The 21544-nt window shown below is 40.6% G+C and overlaps 1 protein-coding gene across 1 annotated transcript in view; it reads left to right on the forward strand.

The window, feature by feature from the left end:
- The first annotated feature begins 203 nt into the window (after window positions 1-203).
- Window positions 204-21544, forward strand: part of ezh2 (enhancer of zeste 2 polycomb repressive complex 2 subunit) — a 71886-nt gene continuing 50545 nt past the window's right edge. The window contains exons 1-2 of the mRNA XM_060824850.1: window positions 204-491; window positions 21158-21336. Of these exons, the coding sequence (XP_060680833.1) occupies window positions 21220-21336 (117 nt within the window). The 5' untranslated portion in view covers window positions 204-491; window positions 21158-21219. The remainder of the gene's footprint in view (window positions 492-21157; window positions 21337-21544) is intronic.

The raw sequence follows: 21544 nt of genomic DNA on the forward strand, positions 1-21544 counted from the left end.
GAGTTAGTCAACGTTTAACGTAACGAGAGACACAGAAAAAAAATCACCCCTAAAAATCCCACAAAGAAGCACCACATGGTCACATCCCACACTCCCATGCGAGGTTCATGCGGATTGGAGGGAAGTGGGCGAGTTGCGTCCAATGTAAGAAGCGCTTGTTACCAAGTTTCAGCAAAGTTTGATTGGATTGGGCACGCTGTTTTCGCGCCCTATCTGTGTAGCCGGGCGGAGAACGAAGACAAAAGGAGAGAAAGAAAAGAAGAGTGAGAGCTCGGAGACTGAGTGGGAAGCGGGACAGACACAGGCTGACAGCCAGCCGGGGACGCGAAAGTTAACAGCAGCCGGCCGGCCCGGCCACCGTCCTGACACCCGCTTAACCCGGCTGTAAACTCACCCGGTAAAACTCTCCCAAAGTTTCGGCTCCAAGTTAGCCCGGCTGTCAGCGGCAGAGGTGGAGATCGACAGGGATCAGCCTCTGCCTCTCCCTCCAGGTAAGGAAGAGGCGGTTAGAATAGGAGTCTCCATCAGTCCGGGTGGATATGGAAGCCCTGGGCTGGCGGGGGTTTGAACTGCAACGGCCGGAGCTCGCGGCCAAGCGTTTGGAATCCGCGCGCTCGCCACGTTCGGCTCTCGCGCCCTCCCGGAGTGGGGGTGGGGGGGCGGGGGGACAGCAGTGGGTGAAGCGCCGGTTTCCCGGGAACATTGTTTTCTTTGATGCTTAATCATCAATAAGGAGACAGGTGAGGGCCTGATCCGATCAGACGGTCTTTGATCTTGTCACTCACTCAGGGAAAGGTTGTGTTTCCAATCGGCTCCAATTATATCAGCTGCCGAGTTTGGACAGACCGATGGGGATAAACTTTCCCATCAATTCGAGGTTGATTTTCCTCTCTCTGCCTTTCCCCATCCTCCCTACAATTTCTCCGCCTTTCAGTTACACCGGCGTGTCCTTCATCCTCTTGGCGGTGGAGTTAGGGCACGGTGATGAACTCGTTGAGCGGCGTGATGAGAAAGCCTCGAGTCATCAAGTGGGATGTGACAAGTAGGAGGCTTAAAAAATGGCAAGGCTTATAAGGGAAGAGCAGAGGAGTGGGACTAATTAGTAGTTCTTTCAGCGAGAAGTCACAGATATAATGAACTGAATTGTTTCCTGTGATGTATCATTCTCCGATTATAACTAAGGGGATCTAAAATCACGACCTGGGATTGAGTAACCAGTCGAAGTGATGTTACTGTTACGGGGAGGTGCATGAATCTACACTTAAAATGATATGACATCAAGAAGCAGAAAAGTGTGTGGTCAACCTGGAGTCTGTTTAATGAATCTAAGACTTCACTAAAGAGCCAACAGTGTGACCTAAGACTTCCGAATGGGGTTAGCCCTTTGAACCTGTTATGCCATTCAATAAGCTCAATGCTGGTCTAGTTGTGAAGTAATTAATGCGCCGCCACTTGTGTTCCATGATAAGGGAGTCAATTTTCCTTTTATTTACTAATGGTGTGTTGGTGTTCTGCTGAGGAGAAAGTGAGGACTGGAGATCAGAGTCGAAAAGTGTGGCAGTGGAAAAGCACAGCTGGTCAGGCAGCATCGGAGGAGCAGGAGAATGAATGTTTATGTCCGAACCGTGAATTCTCCTGCTCCTCGGATACTGCCTGACGTGCTGTTCTTTTCCAGTGCCACGCCTTTTGCCTGTCCAAAGTTATCCTTGAGAAAGTGGTGTTGAGCAGCCTTGTTGAATAGCTGCAGTCAACCTGTTGTAGTTGACTCAGTGTTCTTGGGGTTTTGATCCAGTGACAGTGAAGGAACTGTTACTTGGAAGGGAACTTGCAAGAAGTGGTGTTCTTATGTATCAGATGCCCTTGTCTTTTGAGATGTAAGTGGTTGTGGTTTTGGAAGGTGTTGTCGAAGGATCTTTGAATTTCTGTAGTGCAACTTGTAGATAGTACATATAGCTACGACAGAGCATTGGTGGTGGATGGTTGTGAATGGTGCCAATCAAACAGGCTGGTTTGTCTTGGATGTTGTCAAGCTTCCTAAGCGTTGTTGGAGCTGCCCCCATCCAGGCAAGTGGAGAGTACCCATCGCACTCCTGATTTGTGCCTTGTAGATGGAGGACAGGTTTTGGGGAGTCAGGAGGTGAGACACTTGCCACAGAATTCCTAGCCTCTGACCTGCTGTTATAGCCATTGTTTATGTGGTGAGTCTAGTTGAATTTCTGGTCAATTGTAACCCTCACTGTTGGCAATGGGATATTCAGTGATAGTAACACCACTGAATGTCAAGCGGTAGTGGTTAGATCATCTCTTCTTGGAGATGTTCATTGCCTGGCATTTGTGTAGTCAACAAAAAAATTGGTTCTGTCTTGACATTCAATGACACAAGGACCATAACCTGCAGGGGAAGTGAATTCCTTAGACTAACAATCCTTCCTAAGAGAAAAATATTGTTTTCAACTTGGTTGTGAAAGGGGTTGCTCTTTAAGTTTAAATTCTGCCCTCTAGTTCTAACTTTTCCTCAAGAGGAAACTTTCTCAAAATATACACCTATCAAGTCTCCTCCAGATCTTTTGCTTCAAATTGATCAGCTCACATTCTTCTATATTCCAATGAGTACAACCTAGCTTGTCTAACCTTTCCACCACAGGATAAATCATCTCCTTGAGTTGAGTGATCCTCTGAGCTGCTAATGCAGTTATATCACTCAAAGGGAACAGAAGTCTACACAATGCTTCAGATGGTGACTCAGTAAGGCCCTTTAGTTTAAAAACTGCAGTAAAAAATATTTCATATTCAGTTCCCTTGACCAATGTTCCCTATGAGCTGAGCGCTTGCACATTTACTGAGAATCTGCCCATGCCAATCTGTGTGCCACACATTCATTTTCAGTTTCTCCAGCTGATGCCATGTGAACCTTGAAAGTCCATTCTGCAGTTGAAGAAATTAGTGGTACAAAACCCGTTGCAATAAAAGTCAGCATTCTAATGGAAATTGCAAAAACTGAGTAGAAGTCAGACCTTTAAGAGAGTGAACCCAGACTTATGACAAAAGTTAGGACATTTGGTCGGGGCATAAATAACTGAATAGATAGGAAAATGAGTAGAGATTGGAATAGGTTTGAAGGTAGTATTTTGCATGTATCATCACTAGGATGTGACTTCACAATTTATATTAATTTGGGCTTAAGGTTAAGGGACTCCAGATCAATTTGCAAATGATATCAAGGGAGCAAAGCTAACACTGAGCAAGAATGCAAGTTGCAGGCTGGGGAGTTAAATAACAAGTGAATTTTAATACAGATGAGGTGGCTAAATATAAGCTGTCTGAGGGTCGAAAAGAAACATTACCTACCTTTTTAGAAAATGAAAGGGTTGAAAAATAAATCCATCTTGGAATGGAAGTAGACAAATAATTAAAAGCAGCATCAAAGACAATCAAAATTATTAGATATGATAAAGCACACTCATTTATTTGTAGCAGTATTAAATTAAGCACTGATGTGATACTGAACATGTCCATATAAGGAGTACTGAGTGGAGCACTGGTCTCATCTAGAACAAGCCATAAAAGTACTGGGCAAAATGTGGAAGTGATTTACTATAGGGCAAAATTAGGTGATTACAGCTCTTGTAATCAATTTGAACAGGTTGGAACTCTTCAGGAAAGAAAAGACTTAGAAATCTGAGAGGTTTTGAAATGGGTTGGACAGGACAGTATGGAGAGGATGCTTCCAGCTACAGTTTGTGAAACAGATGTGATATTAAACATGGTTCACTCTTTTGGGTGATGTAAAATATTCAGGCTGATATCTTTCAGTGAACATAACAGAATTGGCTGAGGTGATAATCATTGCAGATGATTCCAAAATTTCAGAAGAGCGTGAAGATTTTTCTCTTCTTAGTCTGAAATGATCAGACTACGCATAGTATGGGCTCAGTCTTTTGGGTACTCCATTCCAGATCACCATAACAAAGGTCTGAGGTGCTTCTTGAAACCCATTGCTTGTAGACTGGGTTATTTTTAAGAAAACATTCAACACAAACCTTCTCTCCCTCACAGTCAGAATCCCCATAGAGCTGTACAGCATAGAAACAGACCCTCTCGTCCAACTCATCCATGCTGATCAGATATCCTAAATTAATCTAGTCCCATTTGTAAGCATTGGTCCACATCGTTTTAAACCCTTCCTTTTCATGTACCCATTCAGATGCATTTTAAATGTTGTAATAGTACCATTCTCGTCCACTTCCCCAGGCAGCTCATTCCATACACAAACACCCTCTTTGTGAAAATGTTGCCCCTTAGGTCCCTTTTAAATCTTTTCCCTTTCATCTTAAATCTATGCCCTGCCCACCTCAGGGAAAAGACCTTGGCTACTCACCCTACCCATGACTCTCATGACCTTTATAAACTTCTATAAGGTCACCTGTCAGCCTCAGAGAAAACTAGCCTATTAAGCCTCTCCCTGTAGCTCAAACTCTCCAACTCTGGCAGCATGTTTCTAAATCTTCTCTGAACCCTTTCAAGTTTCATTACAACGTTTTTACAACTGGGAGATGAGAATTGCATGCAATATTCCAAAAGTGCCCTAACCAATGTCCAGTACATCCGCAACATGACCTCCCAACTCCTATACTCCATGCACTGATCAATAAAAGCAAGCAAATCAAAAACTGCTTTCACTATCCTGTCTGTCTGTGATTCTAATTGCAAAGAACTGTGAACCTGCACTCTTTTCTTTGTTCAGCAACACTCCCCAGGATCTTACCATTAAGTAAGTCCTGATCTGATTTGCTTTTCCAAAAAGCAGCACATCATATTTCTTCAAATAAAACTCCATCTGCCACTCCTCAGCCAATTGGCCCCTCTGATCAAGATCCCATTATACTCTTGAGGTAACATGCTTCACTATCCAGTATGCCACCAATTTTGGTGTCATCTGTACATGTACTAACTGTGCCTATGTTTGCACCCAAATCATTTATGTAAATGACAGAAAGCAGTGGACCCAGCACTGATCCTTGTGGCACACCACTGATCAAAGACCTCCAGTTTGAAAAGCAGCCCTCTATCACCACCCTCTTTGCAGAATTTGTCATATCCTGCACCACCTGATAAAGGAGCAGCGCTCCAAAAACTAGAGCTTCCGAATGAACCGGTTGGACTACAACGTGTGTTGTGATTTTTAACTTTGCTCACCGGTTGGAATGCCATGCTTCTAGGAATTCTTGTGTGTGCCTCTGTTTGGCTTGTCCTAGGATGGATGTGGTGTCCTTCTTTATATGTATGGTTATCTTTTGTTACAAAAAGTTGTAGTGTTACAGACACTACATTGGACAAACAGGCAGAAAACTAGCCACCAGGGTACATGAGCATCAACTAGCCACAAAATGACATGATCCTCTCTCACTAGTAGCCTTACATACAGTTAAGGAAGGACACCACTTCAACTGGGACAACTCGTTCATCCAAGGACAAGCCAAACAGAGACACGCACGAGAATTCCTAGAAACATGACATTTCACCCAGAACTCTATCAACAAACACATTGACTTGGACCCCATTTACCATCCCCAAGACAAAGAACAGGAAATGACATCACCAACCCAAGGAAACCCAAGCATATAAATAGAAAGCAGGCAACATCAGCACTGGTATGCCCAGAGGCTCACTGAAGATGTTACCTAATATGGTGACGAAACATCTGCAAATGAACTTCCAACTCAGTGACAACCCACATCTAGGATAGATGAACTATTGGAAGTGGTAGCTACTGTTTAGATTTTAAAGAAATGAAGCTTTTACTGTATAAAAGAATATAGTATGTTGTAATTGGATTGCTTTTTGCCTCTTCAAATATAGGGGGGACACATGCCACCAATGCGACATGGTGTTTGATCAGCAGTTAAGTGACCTGGGAGGCCGTGTGACTGTCTTGGGTGGAGTTGATGTTGATTTCTGTGTGGTGACAGGAGATACTGTTTCAATTCTACTTTGAAAAGCATAAAGGGTTTATGCATCTATTTGAAAGAATTAGATTAATGATAGCTCCACTCAAATAGTTGGTGGATTTGCACAATGATTGGGGGGGGGGGGGGTGCAAATTGTTCATTCAAACAGGGTGTTTGATAAGTGTCCTGAGAATACAAACTCAGTGAGTCAGAGGGTGTGTTATGAGCTACAGCTCTGATTAAGTAGATAGTCATGATGATACATCTGGCAAAATCAGTGATATAACCTTTATTTAAATATCTAGTACCAGGCATTTAAATCTCTCTGGAAATTCATCTAGTTAGTCCCCTTGTGACTATCAATGTGCCTTAGATTTCCTGTGGTTTATTATAGACAACAAGGTCAGTACTAATGCTGGCAATCCTAGTTGGGCCAAAAAAAGTGCTGAAATATGTGATTTCTTCTTCTAATAGTGCAAGTCGAGTAACTTTGGAGAAAAAAAAGTTGAACATCCACAGCAGGTTGATTAACCCCTTAATGAGAATGATCTGTTAACAGATTTACAGCATGTCTTTAACCTTTTCACAACTGCAGGTATGATTTTCATCTAGTGACCGTTTGGTCCGTCATTCTTAAAGGATTGCCAAATTTCCATTGATTACTGTAACTCGTTCAAAGATGTTTTAACTATAGTCCGAATTTGGTACATTTTGTGGGCACACAAATGTGCCTCCACTGCCTTTAGTGTGAAAATCAAAATAGGATTTAAGATTGAATTCATGCTGAAAACATTTTTAAAGAATGAACTGCAATAGGAAACTATATCAGGTTAGCTGATAGTGTTGCCATGAGCTGTTTGCAGAAGTACTTGAAGTTATTTGCAAATGCTGTGGATGACTCTGGACTTGTGCTGAAATGATTCAGTGTAGGTAGAGATGAACATTATGTTCTACTGCTGCTCGTCATTCTTTACATAGCAATTAGTCACAGTTAATATTGTCCTCCTGCACACATACAGAGGCGATATGATATTGTGCAATTGATGTCTGCACTGTGGCTACTGAAACTACTGAGTGAAACAAAATCTGCTCCTCACTCAGTATTTCTTTATAGGTCTCCTATCTCATTAGTGTTGCATGTGTTAGAGTATGGATTATCCTGTGGTAGTGTTCTAAGTAAGATTGTAATATGTTGTCTTAGTCATAGAGATGTACAGCACGGAAACAGACCCTTTGGTCCAACTACTCCATGCCTACCTGACATCCCACCTACTCTAGTCCCATTTGCCAGGACTTGGCTGATATCCCTGTAAACCCTTCCTATTCATATTCCCCTCCAGATGCCTTTTAAATGTTGCTAATCAGCCACTTCCTCCGGCAGCTCATTCCACCCTCTGCGTGAAAATGTTGCCCCTTAGGTCCCTTTTTATATCTTTCCTCTCTCACCCAAAACCTATGCCCTCTGATCCTGGACTTCACCCATCCCAGGGAAAAAGACTTTATCTGTCTATCCTATCCATGCTCCTCATGATTTTTGTAAACCTCCTGAGGTCTCCCCTCAGCCTTCAAAGCTCCAGGGAAAACAGCCCAAGCCTATTCAGTCTCTCCCTAAAGCTCAAATCCTCCAACCCTGGCAACATCCTTGCAAATCTTTTCTGAACCTTTTCCAGTTTCACAGCATCCTTCCAATAAGAAGGATACCAGAATTGCATGCAATATTTGAAAAGTGGTCTGACCAATGCCCTGTACAGCCGCAACATGATCTCCTAACTCTTATGCTCAATGGTCTGACCAATAAAAGAAAGCATACCAAATGCCGCCTTCACTATCCTATCTAGCTGCGACTCTACTTTCAAGGAGCTATGAACCTGCACTACAAAGTCTCTTCAGCAACACTCCCTAAGACCTTACTATTAAGTGTATAGGTTGGCACAACATCGTGGGCTGAAGGGCCTGTTCTGTGCTGTACTGTTCTATGTTCTAAGTCCTGCTAAAATTTGCTTTCCCAAAGCTGGGCTCCTCACATTTATGTCAATTAAACTGCATCTGCCACTCCTCGGCCCATTGGCCCATCTGATCAAGATTTGTGGGCGGCACGGTGGCACAGTGGTTAGCACTGCTGCCTCACAGCGCCAGAGACCCGGGTTCATTTCCCGCCTCAGGCGATTGACTGACTGTGTGGAGTTTGCACATTCTCCCTGTGTCTGCGTGGGTTTCCTCCGGGTGCTCCGGTTTCCTCCCACAATCCAAAGATGTGCGGGTCAGGTGAATTGGCCATGCTAAATTGCCTAGTGTTAGGTAAGGGGTAAATGTAGGGGTATGGGTGGGTTGCGCTTCGGCAGGTCGGTGTGGACTTGTTGGGCCGAAGGGCCTGTTTCCACACTGTAAGTAATCTAATTCCATTTGTAATCTGAGGTAACCTTCTTCACTGTCCACTACACCTCCAATTTTGGTGTCATCTGCAAATTTACTAATTATATCTCCAATGTTCATATCCAAACCATTATATAAATGATGAAAAGTAGTGCACCCAGCACCAATCCTTGTGGCACACTACTGGTCACAGGTCTCCAGTCTGAAAAATAACTCTTCACCACCACCACCACCATCTGTCTTCTACCTTTTGAGGTAAAAAAACAATGACTGCAGATGCTGGAAACCAGATTCTGGATTAGTGGTGCTGGAAGAGCACAGCAGTTCAGGCAGCATCCGAGGAGTAGTAAAATTGACGTTTCCAGCAAAAGCCCCTCATCAGTTATTCCTGATGAAGGGCTTTTGCCCAAAACATCAATTTCACTGCTCCTCGGATGCAGCCTGAACTGCTGTGCTCTTCCAGCACCACTAATCCCGATTCTACCTTTTGAGCCAGTTCTGTATCCAAATGGCTAGTTCTCCTTGTATCCTGCAATTATTCCGACTTCTTAATAAAAGAACATTTTCTTTCAGATGTCAGGGATTACTTCACAAACTCATGGATACTAATAACTCTCTTCCACTTTCCCACTAATTTCAGTTTTTTAACAGAAAACTTGGAATTATTTCCTTAATCCCATTTGAATCAATTTCAAGTTTGGCATGATATTGAAATTTTTCTTCCTTGACCTTTGGGACCATATCTTGTGCCCAGCGATTTCCCATTGTTCCCCCAGTGTTCTCAGGTCACAATCTTTTCCTTGAACAGTGGTCTACCCAGCTTTGTCTGCCATTATCGCCCTCCCCTTAATTGAATTTAATATTGTGCAAGTGTGTATATACTTTTAAGCGAGAGAAGAAGCTGGCAAGGACTGAAAGCACAGTGTGCTGAACAATTTAAAAATGTAACATTTAGTTGATGCAAATATCTAGTGCTGTGTTGCCAAAAACAAATTCAGATTCAGCCAATCAGTTTAAATTATGCCCCAGAGTCCGAAATCCAATCGAATTTGAAGTTAATGTTTTGATGACATCAAACCAATGAACTGATCTGATGTTTTGCATATAATAGCTCTCTGAAATGTACCTATCCATAAGAATAGTTGTGCAGCAGAAGACCAAAGAAGAGACAACCCAAGAAAATATAACAAAAAATCTACAAAGGAGAATCGACAAAGTTGACTGGTTTTGAAACATGATTTTTATTTTTGTAAATTTTAATCTGGTTTTTATTATCAGACCAGTATTGTAGAGTGGGGGGTAAAAGATAGGTTTAAGAGAAAGGATTTGGAAATAGTTGTTTAATGTTCTCTTTTGGACTTAAAGAATAAATTCTTTTATGTTAAATAGTGAGATCTAGGATGGTTCCTTGCCTCTTGAAATTTACCAGATTACCACACAAGGTGAGCTTCTCTGTCTGTCTGGTTTAAATTAGCGGAAGGGTTTACCCTGTGTTGTAACGCAGTTGAATGGAACTCTAATAAGGCCAAACCTGAAATATTGTGTGTAGTCTGGTTCCCTTGTCCAATAAAGTACACTTGCCAAAGCGGGAGTGCAACGGACTGATTTTTGGGATAGTGAGATTGAGTTCTGTGGAGATTCTCTAGAGTTTTAAACAATGAGAAACAATTTCCGAAAACATCTGAAAATCTTTGTGGGATATGAATAGTAGATGTTCTGTGTAGAATGTTTTCTGTGGCTGTGGGTCTAATATCAGACACAGTCTTGGAAAAATTCATTCATTTCATAGGGACGAGGCGATGTCTGAGTGGTATTATCACTGGACTGTTAATCCAGAGACTTGGATAATGTTCTGGGAACTTGGGTTTGAATCCTGCCTCGGCAAATGGTGGAATTTGAGTTCAATGAAAAGGGGAAGAAAAATGTCTGGAATTAAAAGTCTAATGATGGCTATGAATCCATCATTGATTGTCGGAAAAACTGATCTGGTTCACTAATGTCCTTTCGGGAAGAAAACTGCCATCCTTACTTGGTCTGGCCTATAATATGATTCCAGACTATATCAATGTGATTGTCTCTTAACTGTCCCCTGGGCAATTAGAGGTGAGCAATAAATACTCCCTAGCCAGTGATGCCCTCGTTCCATGAATGAATTTTTTTTAAAACGTCCATTCATTCAACTTATTTTGGACTGAGATGAGAAGGAACATCATTCCCCAGGGTTGGGGGGTGTTAATTATTGAAATTTTTTCCTCCAGAGGGTGGAATTTGTTTCTCCTAATATCAGTGGATATAGGATTAGTAATCGCCAACATCCTGGCAGTGTGCATTGCACCTTTCCATGAAAGTGCAGGTGATATAACACCTATCTTTTTATCTTTGTCCTTACCATCTGAGCTTCCATTCATTAGGAGCACTAGTTTACATGTACTGTTTTCAATTTGATATACTGTTTATAATGCACTCTGCTGCATTTAATATAATGAATGCACGTTTGGTGATTGCTTTGTGAAATGCTTCAGCTTAATCCACAAGAATGATACTGAGGTTCTGGTGGTGTCCCCTTCTCATTTTCTACCTTGTAGTTAAGCTGATATCGGTCCTTAGTACATTACTGTACTTGGTTTGATTTGAAGCTGAAGAAACAGGGCCAGTTTCTCTCAGTTAGGCTTCTTGCAGTCTTCTGGATGCAACTAACAATTGAATCCAACAATTGCAGATTGTAATGTCAGACCCCAACACAGACACTGACACCTTCTGCAGGAGGATGGTCTCGTACAGTATCGTATGTCTGTGTATGAAATCATATTCTGACCACAGGCAATACTGCAGAAGTCAATACTGATTTCTTTCTTTTAAAGTGTACTTTTCAGACATGGGTGACATAGTTGAAAATGGTCATTATGTTTCTGACTATGTATTTTCATTTGCTTTAAAGATTTACTCTGATCACATTACTGCATACTACTAATATACTAATTTGAAAGTGCTATCATGATATCTGATTCAGTGGCAACATTTTCAGATTTGAGTTTAAAAACACGTAGGTGCAAAGCTTCATTATAGATACCTCAGTACATTCTACAGGCAGAATGTGAAATTCAGGGATATCTTAAAATAAGACTTTGAATCGAGGTTGCATTGGAGATCTTGGCTAAATATAAAAGATCCCATGGCGACAGTGAGGACTGCAGATGTTGGAGATTAGAGTAGAGTGTGGGGTGCTGGAAAAGCACTGCAGGTCAGGTAGCATCCGAGGAGCAGGAGAGTCGACATTTTGGGCAGAAGTCCTTCATCAGGATCCCATGCACTGTTCAAAGAAATTGGCGTTAATTTTTAAAACTTCGCCAGTCTTACTAAATATGATTATTTTTTCTTACTATTTCTGGAACCTTGCTGTGTGTAAATTGTGTGCTGCATTTCTCTGGCCTACAACCATGATCATGCATCTTTCAGCTTTGGTTGCATATTTATCAGTTTTTCTTGAATTATCAGTTGTTAAAAATTATAGAATATTTTAGAAGTGTAGTTACTTTTCTTGGTTGTTGGAATTGGAACATTTTGCACAGAATAGTACTAAACATGTGAATGTGATCCTGTCTGTTCAGTTTCATTCTTAAAATATGATACCTTGTTTTATAGTTGTCTTATTTAGCCAGAACAGTTTCTGACTTTGTGTGAGGAGATCCACCTGGCAGTTTCTGTCTTCTCCTGTTGGACCTGGGAGCATTTAATAATGTCAGTTTTCAGTTAGGTCAGAGGAAAGAAAGAATTCGATGCTTTATTTTCATTTATTTGTTTAATTAACATAATGCTGATTTTATTTTGTATTCCACTGGTTAAATAATGGTGTCAACCATAGGTGTTGGTTTTTTTTAATGTAAAGGCAAGTACAAAATGCTATTTTAGACTGATTCCTGGGATGGCAGGACTGGCACGTGAAGAAAGACTGGATTGACTAAGTTGGAATCAGTGGAATATAGAAGAATGAGCGGGCAATCTCATAGAAACATCTAACACTGATTAGACTGGACAAGCTAGATGTGGGAAGAATGCTTCTGGGGTCGCAGTCTAAGAATAAGTGGTAAGCTAATCAGGACTGAAATGGGGAAGAGATTCTTTGCTCAGAATTGTGAGCTTGTGGAATACTCTACCATGGAAAGCTATTAGGGCCAGTTTATTACATATATTCGAGAGGGAGCTGGATGTAGCCCTTTAGGCTAAAGGAATCAAGGAGAGAAAGTGGGAATGGTATACTGAAATTGCATGATTAGCTATGATCATATTGAATGGTGGAGCGGTCTTGAAGGGCTGAATAGCCTACTCCTGCACCTTTTTTTTTGTTTTCCACTGCTTAAGCATAAGCTATCTGTAATGTTGAATCGCTGCATCTCCCTGAAATCTACTGGAGACAAATAGAAACTGTAAAGTATACTCTAGTCAGACTGGAAAGAACAAGATAAGATATGAATGCTGTTTGTTTTGGTGTTTAACAACTGGAAATAAATTTCTTTGTTTAATGGTAGGGATTTTGTGCTTGTGTAGATGGAAAGACGAATGCTGTTTTTATATTTTATTTCTAATCATCTGATTCCCTTTTATTGTGAGTATTATTGAATATCCAAAAGAACCTAACCATACTTTTGGCACCTATCTTTTTTGAAGTAGAACAAGACTGTGTTTGTAACTTCAGCCTCCTGTTTGAACCTGAGATGAGCTTTTAGCCGATTATAGGTACCATCGTCAAGCCTGCATGTTCTCACCTTTTGAATCATAGAACTGTGCCCTGCCTATCCAGACTTCCTCACCCTTGACTTCGTTCATTATCCTAATACATTTCTAGCCAACCTCTTTCATTCTTCCCTCTGTGAACTTGAGGTCAATGTAATCTGCTTGTGACATTACTTATACTCTTTTTTTTATTACTTTCTTGCTAACCTATAAAAATTCTCAGTCTGCTGATCACTGGCCCAACCTTGTGTCTGTTTCCAAGAGAGATTGTTAAAATAAAATAAGACACAGTTCCACAATTGAATGTGAATGATAATGCATTAAACAGATTAATTGTAAGATTTACTAATCTATACCATATCCTATCTACATTACACTTGAAATGAGGTGCAGAAGTGCTTTTCACTTTTTGATTGAATGTTTTGTGCTACTATATGACCATGAGTATTACTTGCTTGAAGCAATGTAAACTCACTTTAGTAAAAAGGTCTGATCATTATATTCTCTGAAAGTAAAGGGAATGTCCTTGTGTGTGTCTCCCACATGAAGTTGGAGAAGGTATTTACTGCGTTTGAGTTTTTATTCCCAGTCTACCACAAGCCAGCACCTAAACTGAGTCAGAATTCTTGAAGATGGGACTTCCTGTTAGCTTGTGACTGTTGCGGGATACTCATAATTTGTTCTGTTTTCCCATGTAGTATGAATGTTTGGCACAGTGAAGTCTCAAGGTCAACAGAGGCATGCATATTTATGTAGTTGTCCTCTCTAAATGGACAGTTACATTGACAAAATGTGTGCAATTCTTAATTGTTCCACATTTGTACCCATTGGATCTGTTGCTCGGCATCACCACCCAGCCCTGGTCAACAGGCCATCATGAAATGCTGTGCAAGAGTAATGACCCACCTGGTGGTATGTACAGTAGCATTTGTACTTATTGGTCACTGCATTCATGAATGCTTGGATTGCCTGAGACAGATATGACTATATGTTCCATTTTACGTTCTAACTTGTCCATGACTGACACTTTCTACACAGTGGGAATTAGCCAAACAGTTGAGTTACTTGCTGCAAACAGTTAATTGCAGGTTTATTCACCTTTTGGAAGACTACGAGACCTGCACACTGCAAACAATGCAGTATCCCAGGTGATCGATAGACTTTGCTAGCCTACTCACCTAAAGTTTTGCTAATAGAAGTTACAGATGTTGTGAAGTGTTACTCATTATAGTCTAGATAATGCTTCCATTATCTGTGTGAATTGAATTTAGCAACAATGATTTGATTTATTATTGTCATGTGCTGAAGTACAGTGAAAAATGTTATTTTGCACTCAGTGCAAACAGATCATAACATGCACTGCATTGGGTAATAGAACAGAGAGAAGAATAGAATGTTATAGCTGCAGTAGAGGTGCACAAAGAACAAGACCAACATCAGATTTAAAATTTGAGGTCCATTCAAAAGTCTAATAATATGTTCAAGAAGCTGTTCTTGAATCTATTCATACATATATATATATATATATTGACTTTTTAATTCTTCTGGGCAGAAGAGAGTATAACTACGGTGGGAGGTGCCTTGATTAGGGTTCGTTGCTTTTCCAAGGCAATGGGAAGTATAGATTGAGTTGATAGCTGGAAGGCTGGGTTGTGCTCGCAACTCTGTAGTTTCTTGTGGTCTTGGGACAAGCAGTTGTCAAACCATACTGTGGTGCATCCAGATGTGCATCTATTTAAAAAAAATTGGTGAGACTCCTTGTGAGCATGCTGAAATTTGTTAGCCTCCTGAGTAAGTAGAGACGCTGATGTGCTTTCTTGACTATTGAGTTGATATGGGTTGACTAGGGCAGATTAGTGATCAATGCTCTCGGGAACTTTGCCCTCTCAACTATCTCCAGCTGAGTACCACTGATCCAGTTAGGGGCATGCCCCCAACTCCGCTTCCTGACTAGCTCCTCCATTTTGTTGACATCGATAGAGAAATTGTTGTCTCTTGCACTCTATATCTTTTCTTTTTCTGTCTTCTTGTTGTTTGAGATCTGCCTTGTGACAATGATGTCGTCAGCAAACTTGTAAATGGATTTAGGGTGGAATTTGGCCACGCAGTCGTGAGTGTATAAGGAATATAGTAAGCCATTGAGGCACATTGCCTAGTCTTTCTTTAGCATGGGGATGGTGAAGATCTTTTTGAAGCAGATGGAGACACTAGGTCATAGTAAGGAGACCGAATACATCTGCCAACTGGTCCGGACAGGATCTGAGCGCAAGGCCGGGCACTCCATCTGGACTGGTCACCTTCCATGGGTGTGTGCTCAAGAAAGTTGATCTAACATCTGTGCCAATGACTGTGGGTACAGGTGAAACCAAGGCTTTGGAATTGACGAAATTGTGTTCAAAGTTAATATAGAATTCATTGAACTTGTTGGGTAGGGATACACTGTTGTCCATGATTGTATTCGATTTCGCTTTGTCGACCATGAGATCGTGTTAGCCTTGCCACAAATGACTGATGTCTGTGTGGTTGATTTGGGTCTCAAGCTTTGTTTGGTATGGCCTATTGGCATCTGAGCACTTAAAGGTTGTACCTGACTTCCTTAATAAGTCAGGTTGCCTGACTTGAATGCCTCAGACCTGAACTTCGGTAGGGAGTGGATCTCTCAGTTCATCCATGTTTTCAGGTTGGGAAACATTTGGATTAACCTCTTCGGCAGGCAGTCTTATACAAACTAGTAGTGAAGTCTGATTTTAAGCTCAGTTTTAACAACACCATATTTACTGAAGCAGGTACTGTTGTCATGGCATGCCATCTGGGCTCAGCTCTCTCCCAACATTTTCATTGAAAATGGTTTTTTTTTGGAAATCAATAACTAACCACCTGTTGCTTGCACTTTTTTTCGATATTCAACTGGTGCATTTTCTGTATTTGAATCTGCAACAGCATGTGAGAATTTTCTTGCAGACCATAATAAGATCCATACACTTATTCACCTGTGAAATGGGGCAATCCAAAGAGCTTCCTTCCTTCATTGTGCTTGTTAAGCATTCCACTTGTGTGTCCCTGGGAATCACCAACCTACTTTCTGTGGTTGGTACATGTTGTCAGGATTCCTATAGCTCTGTGCTCCACTCCTTTTGTAACCTCACATTTGCGGCTCAAGCCATTTTGCTCATCATGCCAGCTTGATGATGGACTAGGATATATTAAAAGTGGTCTATAGAATAATTGGTAAGGTGATGCAAGATGTCTTTAATAGTGCTATTAAGCAGCACTTAGCGAAAGACGCACCTAGCACAAAGGAACATGGTTATGGCTGTTGGAGGTTAGACATCTTGGTTCTAGTACATCTCTAGTTAGAGTTTGTCAGGTAGTGTCCTAAGCCCAACTGATAAATTGTTCAGCAAATGACTCCTCTCAACTCCCCAGAGCCTGTCCAAGGCACCAGTCAGGAATGTGGTGGATGCATCCGACTTGCTGCGATGAGTGAAGGTCGAACAACACCATTTTGGATAAAACAACCAATTGAATTGGCACATCCACAGACATTCACCCTTACAACTGTCAATGCTCAGCAGCAGTGGGTACCATTTACAAGATGCACAGCATAGTTCTACAAGGCTCTATAGACAGCACCTTCCCAATCCTCAATCGCTACCATCTAGAAAGACAAAGATAGCAGGTACATGGGAACACTAACCACCTCCAAGTTGCCTTTCAAACTGCTCACGATCCTTACTTGGAAATATTTTTGCCATTGCTTCAGAGTTGCTGAGTCAAAGTCTTGGAACTCCTTGCCAACAAATCTGTGGGTCTCCCTACACCAAATGGACTGTGGCAGTTCAAGAAGGCAGCTCACCATTATCTTAAGATCTACTGGAGATGGGCAATAAATGCTAATTTGCCCAGCAATGCCAACATCCTATGGATTAATTTTGGGGTGTGGGGGGGAGCTATCCTGATCAGGTGATTGCCTACCATCAATCCATGTCTGACACACTTTCCTGAAAAATGACTTCTCTACATCTAATTGACCTAAAAGTGTACAATATTCCAAGATGTGGAGCAGATCACTAACAGGATTCTGGAATAAAGCCAGAAAGGCGTTCTGCACACTAATGTATGCCAGCTATGTGACCCGTATCCCGAACACTAGTCAGCTGTATTGAGCAGAAGACCTTTGATCAAGCCTATCCATATTTCTCTTTGTGACATGGTGTCTTCTCTATTAAAGTCCCCTGTGTTGTACTTTGGTGCACTCGCAACTTAAAATCACAGCTTTGTATTTTATGGTGAGAGATAGCACTATAGAATGCAAGAGGGAAAAATTGTTTATGCTTTGCTGAGATGAGCTTGGTTTGCAACAGCCTGAAGGCTGTGCTGGAGGGCAATGATGATGTGAACAGTGTTCAAAGAAGCTAATAGATGGGATACAGTAAGAATGTGATTATACCTGACCTATTGCTTGAATTTAGCAAGGAGTGAGAAGTGATTGTCAATTGAATCTGTAACAAAAACCAACATAGACTGAGGCCAAGGTTAATTCATCATGTTGCCCAGCGAATCAAACTGAAAAATTCTTTGTTTTAAGGGGTTGGTAGAAGTATCAAACTATAATTAACATGCTTTTGCTTTGAGTTTTAATATTTGATATGATGACCATTATTGCTGGCAATCTAGTATTTGTTGTGCATCCCAAATTGCCTTGAAATGAGTGACTGATTTTACTCTCTTTCGTAGGGGCGTGGAATGCGCTATTGCAACAGTAGTAGACTCACCAACTTTAAGGGCATTTAAATGGTCATTGGATATGCATATGGGCAAGAACAGAATAGTGTAGGTTAGATGGCCTTCAGGTTGGTTCCACACATCAGCACAACCTCAAGGGCTGAAGGGCCTGTACTGTGCCGTAATGTTCTATGGTTTCTTAAGCCATTTAAGAATGTAGTCAACCGCATTGCTGTGGGTCTGGGGTCACATAGACCAAACCAACCAAGAATGGCCAATTTCATTATATAGCTAGATGGATTTTTATGAGCATCACTGTGCCTTTTTTAATTCCATATTTATTAATAGAAATTTAATTTCACTACATACTATGATGGGATTAGCATCCCAGTCCACAGTGCATTAGCCTGGATTCTCTTGCTTATTAATCCAGTGACAAAGACAATATACCACCACCTCACGTAAGTGTGATGTCTTAATGGTTTAATCTGTCTGAAGACTTTTTTTCACTAGGATGAGAAAGAAAAGTTGTGAATGTGGTATGTATTTATCTGGCTATGTAGTTTATAACAGGCCTTGCATCTGTGCATATTTCCTGTTTCTCACTTGTGATTTTTCTCACTGGTTGCCAAGTTGTGCCATGCTGGTGATCTAACTGGTTTTATGAATACATTTGGAGTGTGATTTACACTTTGAAATGTGATTAACTGACGCAATGCAGCCTTCTATAAATATGGGTGGAGGATGTTTGGTTTTTGAATGCAGTATTCCAGTAGACTTTTGTTAGGCATGTTATGTTCTTGAGATTCTTACACACTTGATGCAACTGCAAACGCCAACTTCTGTGAACAAGCAACCAAATTTATTAAGCACAGTACAAGTACAAGCTTGAACACTGTCTTTTCATGCTTCTATGTCATGTCCAGGGGTGTCTCTGCACAAAGGAAACAGTCTTTCCTTTATACAAAAATCTTTACATCACAGTTAGTAATGCCCACAAGGCAATCCTCGGACATCCCCTCACAGTCACATGCCACTCTTTTTAATATCTCAGGCAGTGATTTTTATTTTTTTTTTCTACTTCTAATTCTAGTAGTATTGTTATAGAACTAGATTGAACATTGCATCTATCATTCTTCATATGTGAGGTTAACAAGCTATTTAGCCAGGTGGGTGGTAGTTCCCTTACCCTGCAGACTTATTTCATCTAATTTCTTTGAAATAATTGGTAGGTGATAGAGTTCTTGACCATTGTTGCTGCCTTTAAAAGCTGTTGCAGACAAACATGTTAGGAATTGAAGTAATCATTTGGGACCCGTGAGCCTGTTTTGCCACATGGCTGATCTGTTTGCTTTTGAATTCCACATCAGCTACCTTTTTTGTTTGAGTATGCAGTTCACCAAGACTTGAGGCTTGCTTTTTCCTTGCGATCACCGCAACATTTTCTCTTGTCCCAATTCTTATATCTTTTTCCTCTAGTCCATTGTACACTTGGCAAATGGGAATTGTATGATTCAATCTACTATCTAAACCTGCCTTTTTTAAAATACACTATTATCAGATCTCCCATTGCGATGCTGTACTCTAAGTACAACTTCTGTTTTTCCAACTTAATCCAGCAGTTGAATTCGCTTGTCCCTGGAATTGTTGTGGTAAATCTCTTCTGTATTCATTCAATGGCCTTCACGTCCTCCCTAAAGGATGGTGACTGGATTGGGTGCACCACTCAATGTCTGATTGGATCACACCTATTAAAAATGTTCTAAATGCATATTAGTTATTTGCAGTTTAGCAGATGGTAAAGCATTATTCAACTTCGTGAATTCTTGCAGTTTGTGTGAGACGTTGGTGCTGATTTGTATTTTTAGTCTAAGGGAGCCATTTTATGGCTGAAAAAATATTACAAATTGAGACTGAATAATTCAGATTTGAATAAAATTTAAATCTGAGCATTTCAGTTGTTTTTCAGACTAAAGTTTGGAAACTGTATTTGAATTTCACATCTTTACTTCCCAAAGAAATGGGTAAGAAATGAAAATTTGTACCTATTAACACCCTCAATTATTGAACAGGAAAAGTGTGTTGCAAACAGATTGTTGGTAGTTCTGGCAAACCTGGATAAGTGCCTAACTTGTGGAAACATGATCATCAGTCAAATCACTGAAGGACTCATTTTAATATTTTCCAGAATTTAATTTCCTGTCAGGAAATTTTGTTTTCTTATTTAGAGCCTTTTTTAAATTTTAATCTGGTAGATCAGTAGTGATTACACATTTACTTATCCCAGGCACTGTTGTGAGTGGCATTTCTTTTTCTTCTGGTGTTTTCCTACCGTATTAAGGATATATCTATCTTTGATGAAATAGGAAATTTGAAAAACAATGCTGCTTGTATAATTCTTCACTTACTACTTAACTATTATAGGGTAGTTTTTTTAATCCGCCTGAAGCATATTCCCCGCATGCAGCCCCACTTGTTGATTAAAGAAAACTAAACACCAGTTTAAAAGTTTTCTTGAAGAAATGGCCATTTACAAAAGTAGATGCTCATAGCATGGTTTCAAATGCATTGCAAATATATTCATTTCATTCAGTGGTACAACTGCTGTGCCTTGATGTTCATAAGTGCTAAGCATATGATGGTGGAGTTGGAAGGAAGAGTGAGTAATCCAGAAAGTAATATGTAGTAGTGTTTTGGGGATGACTGTCCTGATAACAACTGACGTTTGGCTACAAGGCAGTCTGGCAGCTAGTGTGCTACTGCAGAAGGCAAATGCTGATTGTGAAAATCTGAAATGAACATTTAAAGCTGGAAAAATTTGCAGCATTTGTGGAAACAGTTAATGTTTGTAGTTTTGTATGACTCTCTTTTCCAGAACTAAAAAGATAAACTGGTATATGGGGCTAAGACTCAGCTCGGTGGCTCTAAATGAATGGAGCGAGCAGTATAGATGATTTCATAGTGATGTAGTGGTAGTGTCCTTACCCCTGGATCAGGAGGTCTAGGTTCAAGTCCCACTTGCTCCAAAGGTATGTGATAACATGTCTGAACAGGTTGATTAGAAAAATTAGATTACTTCGTTGGAACTCAGGTTTTCACTTGGATAATCAACAACTTTTAATTACTTGATTTATTGGGCTAAAGAACAAGTCTAGTGCTAAAGGAAATGCAAGTGGGTGAGTTGATTTACCTAATTATTGTATAAGCAGATAAATTTCCAGTTTTTTTTTGGAATAATCACAGACAATATGCCAAATTGCAGCATCGCAAATGGAGTTTTATTTTTGAAAACTTTTCTGCCATATTCAAAACTCTAAATATACTATGGAGGATGTGTGAACGTGCAATATATGTTGTTTTAACTTTTACTTCTTTTGCAGAATTTTATCACTGGCTGGGAGTATAAACATTTAGTACTGAAAGATACCTCTACTGAGTAAAAATGGGTTTTACTGGTAAGAAATCTACAAAAGGACCAGTTTGCTGGCGAAAGCGGGTTAAATCTGAGTATATGCGTCTTCGACAGCTGAAACGCTTTAGACGTGCAGATGAAGTTAAGGTAAGAATGGTTTGAGTTGATGTCGCATGTATTCAGTCTGTAGTTGCTATTTTTCTGGAACCAGGAGGGGGTGCTCTTATTTATATAATTCAATCTTGAGTGTAGCATTTCATATATTGTAGGGAGTGAATCATTATGTCTGCCCACCGTGCAGAAGGGGGAAATCAATCTCCTGTGCTTCTAATTAACAAATAACGTTATCTATAGG

The sequence above is a fragment of the Hemiscyllium ocellatum genome, chromosome 5 (assembly GCF_020745735.1).
Source record: "Hemiscyllium ocellatum isolate sHemOce1 chromosome 5, sHemOce1.pat.X.cur, whole genome shotgun sequence".
In the NCBI taxonomy this organism is placed as follows: Eukaryota; Metazoa; Chordata; class Chondrichthyes; order Orectolobiformes; family Hemiscylliidae; genus Hemiscyllium; species Hemiscyllium ocellatum.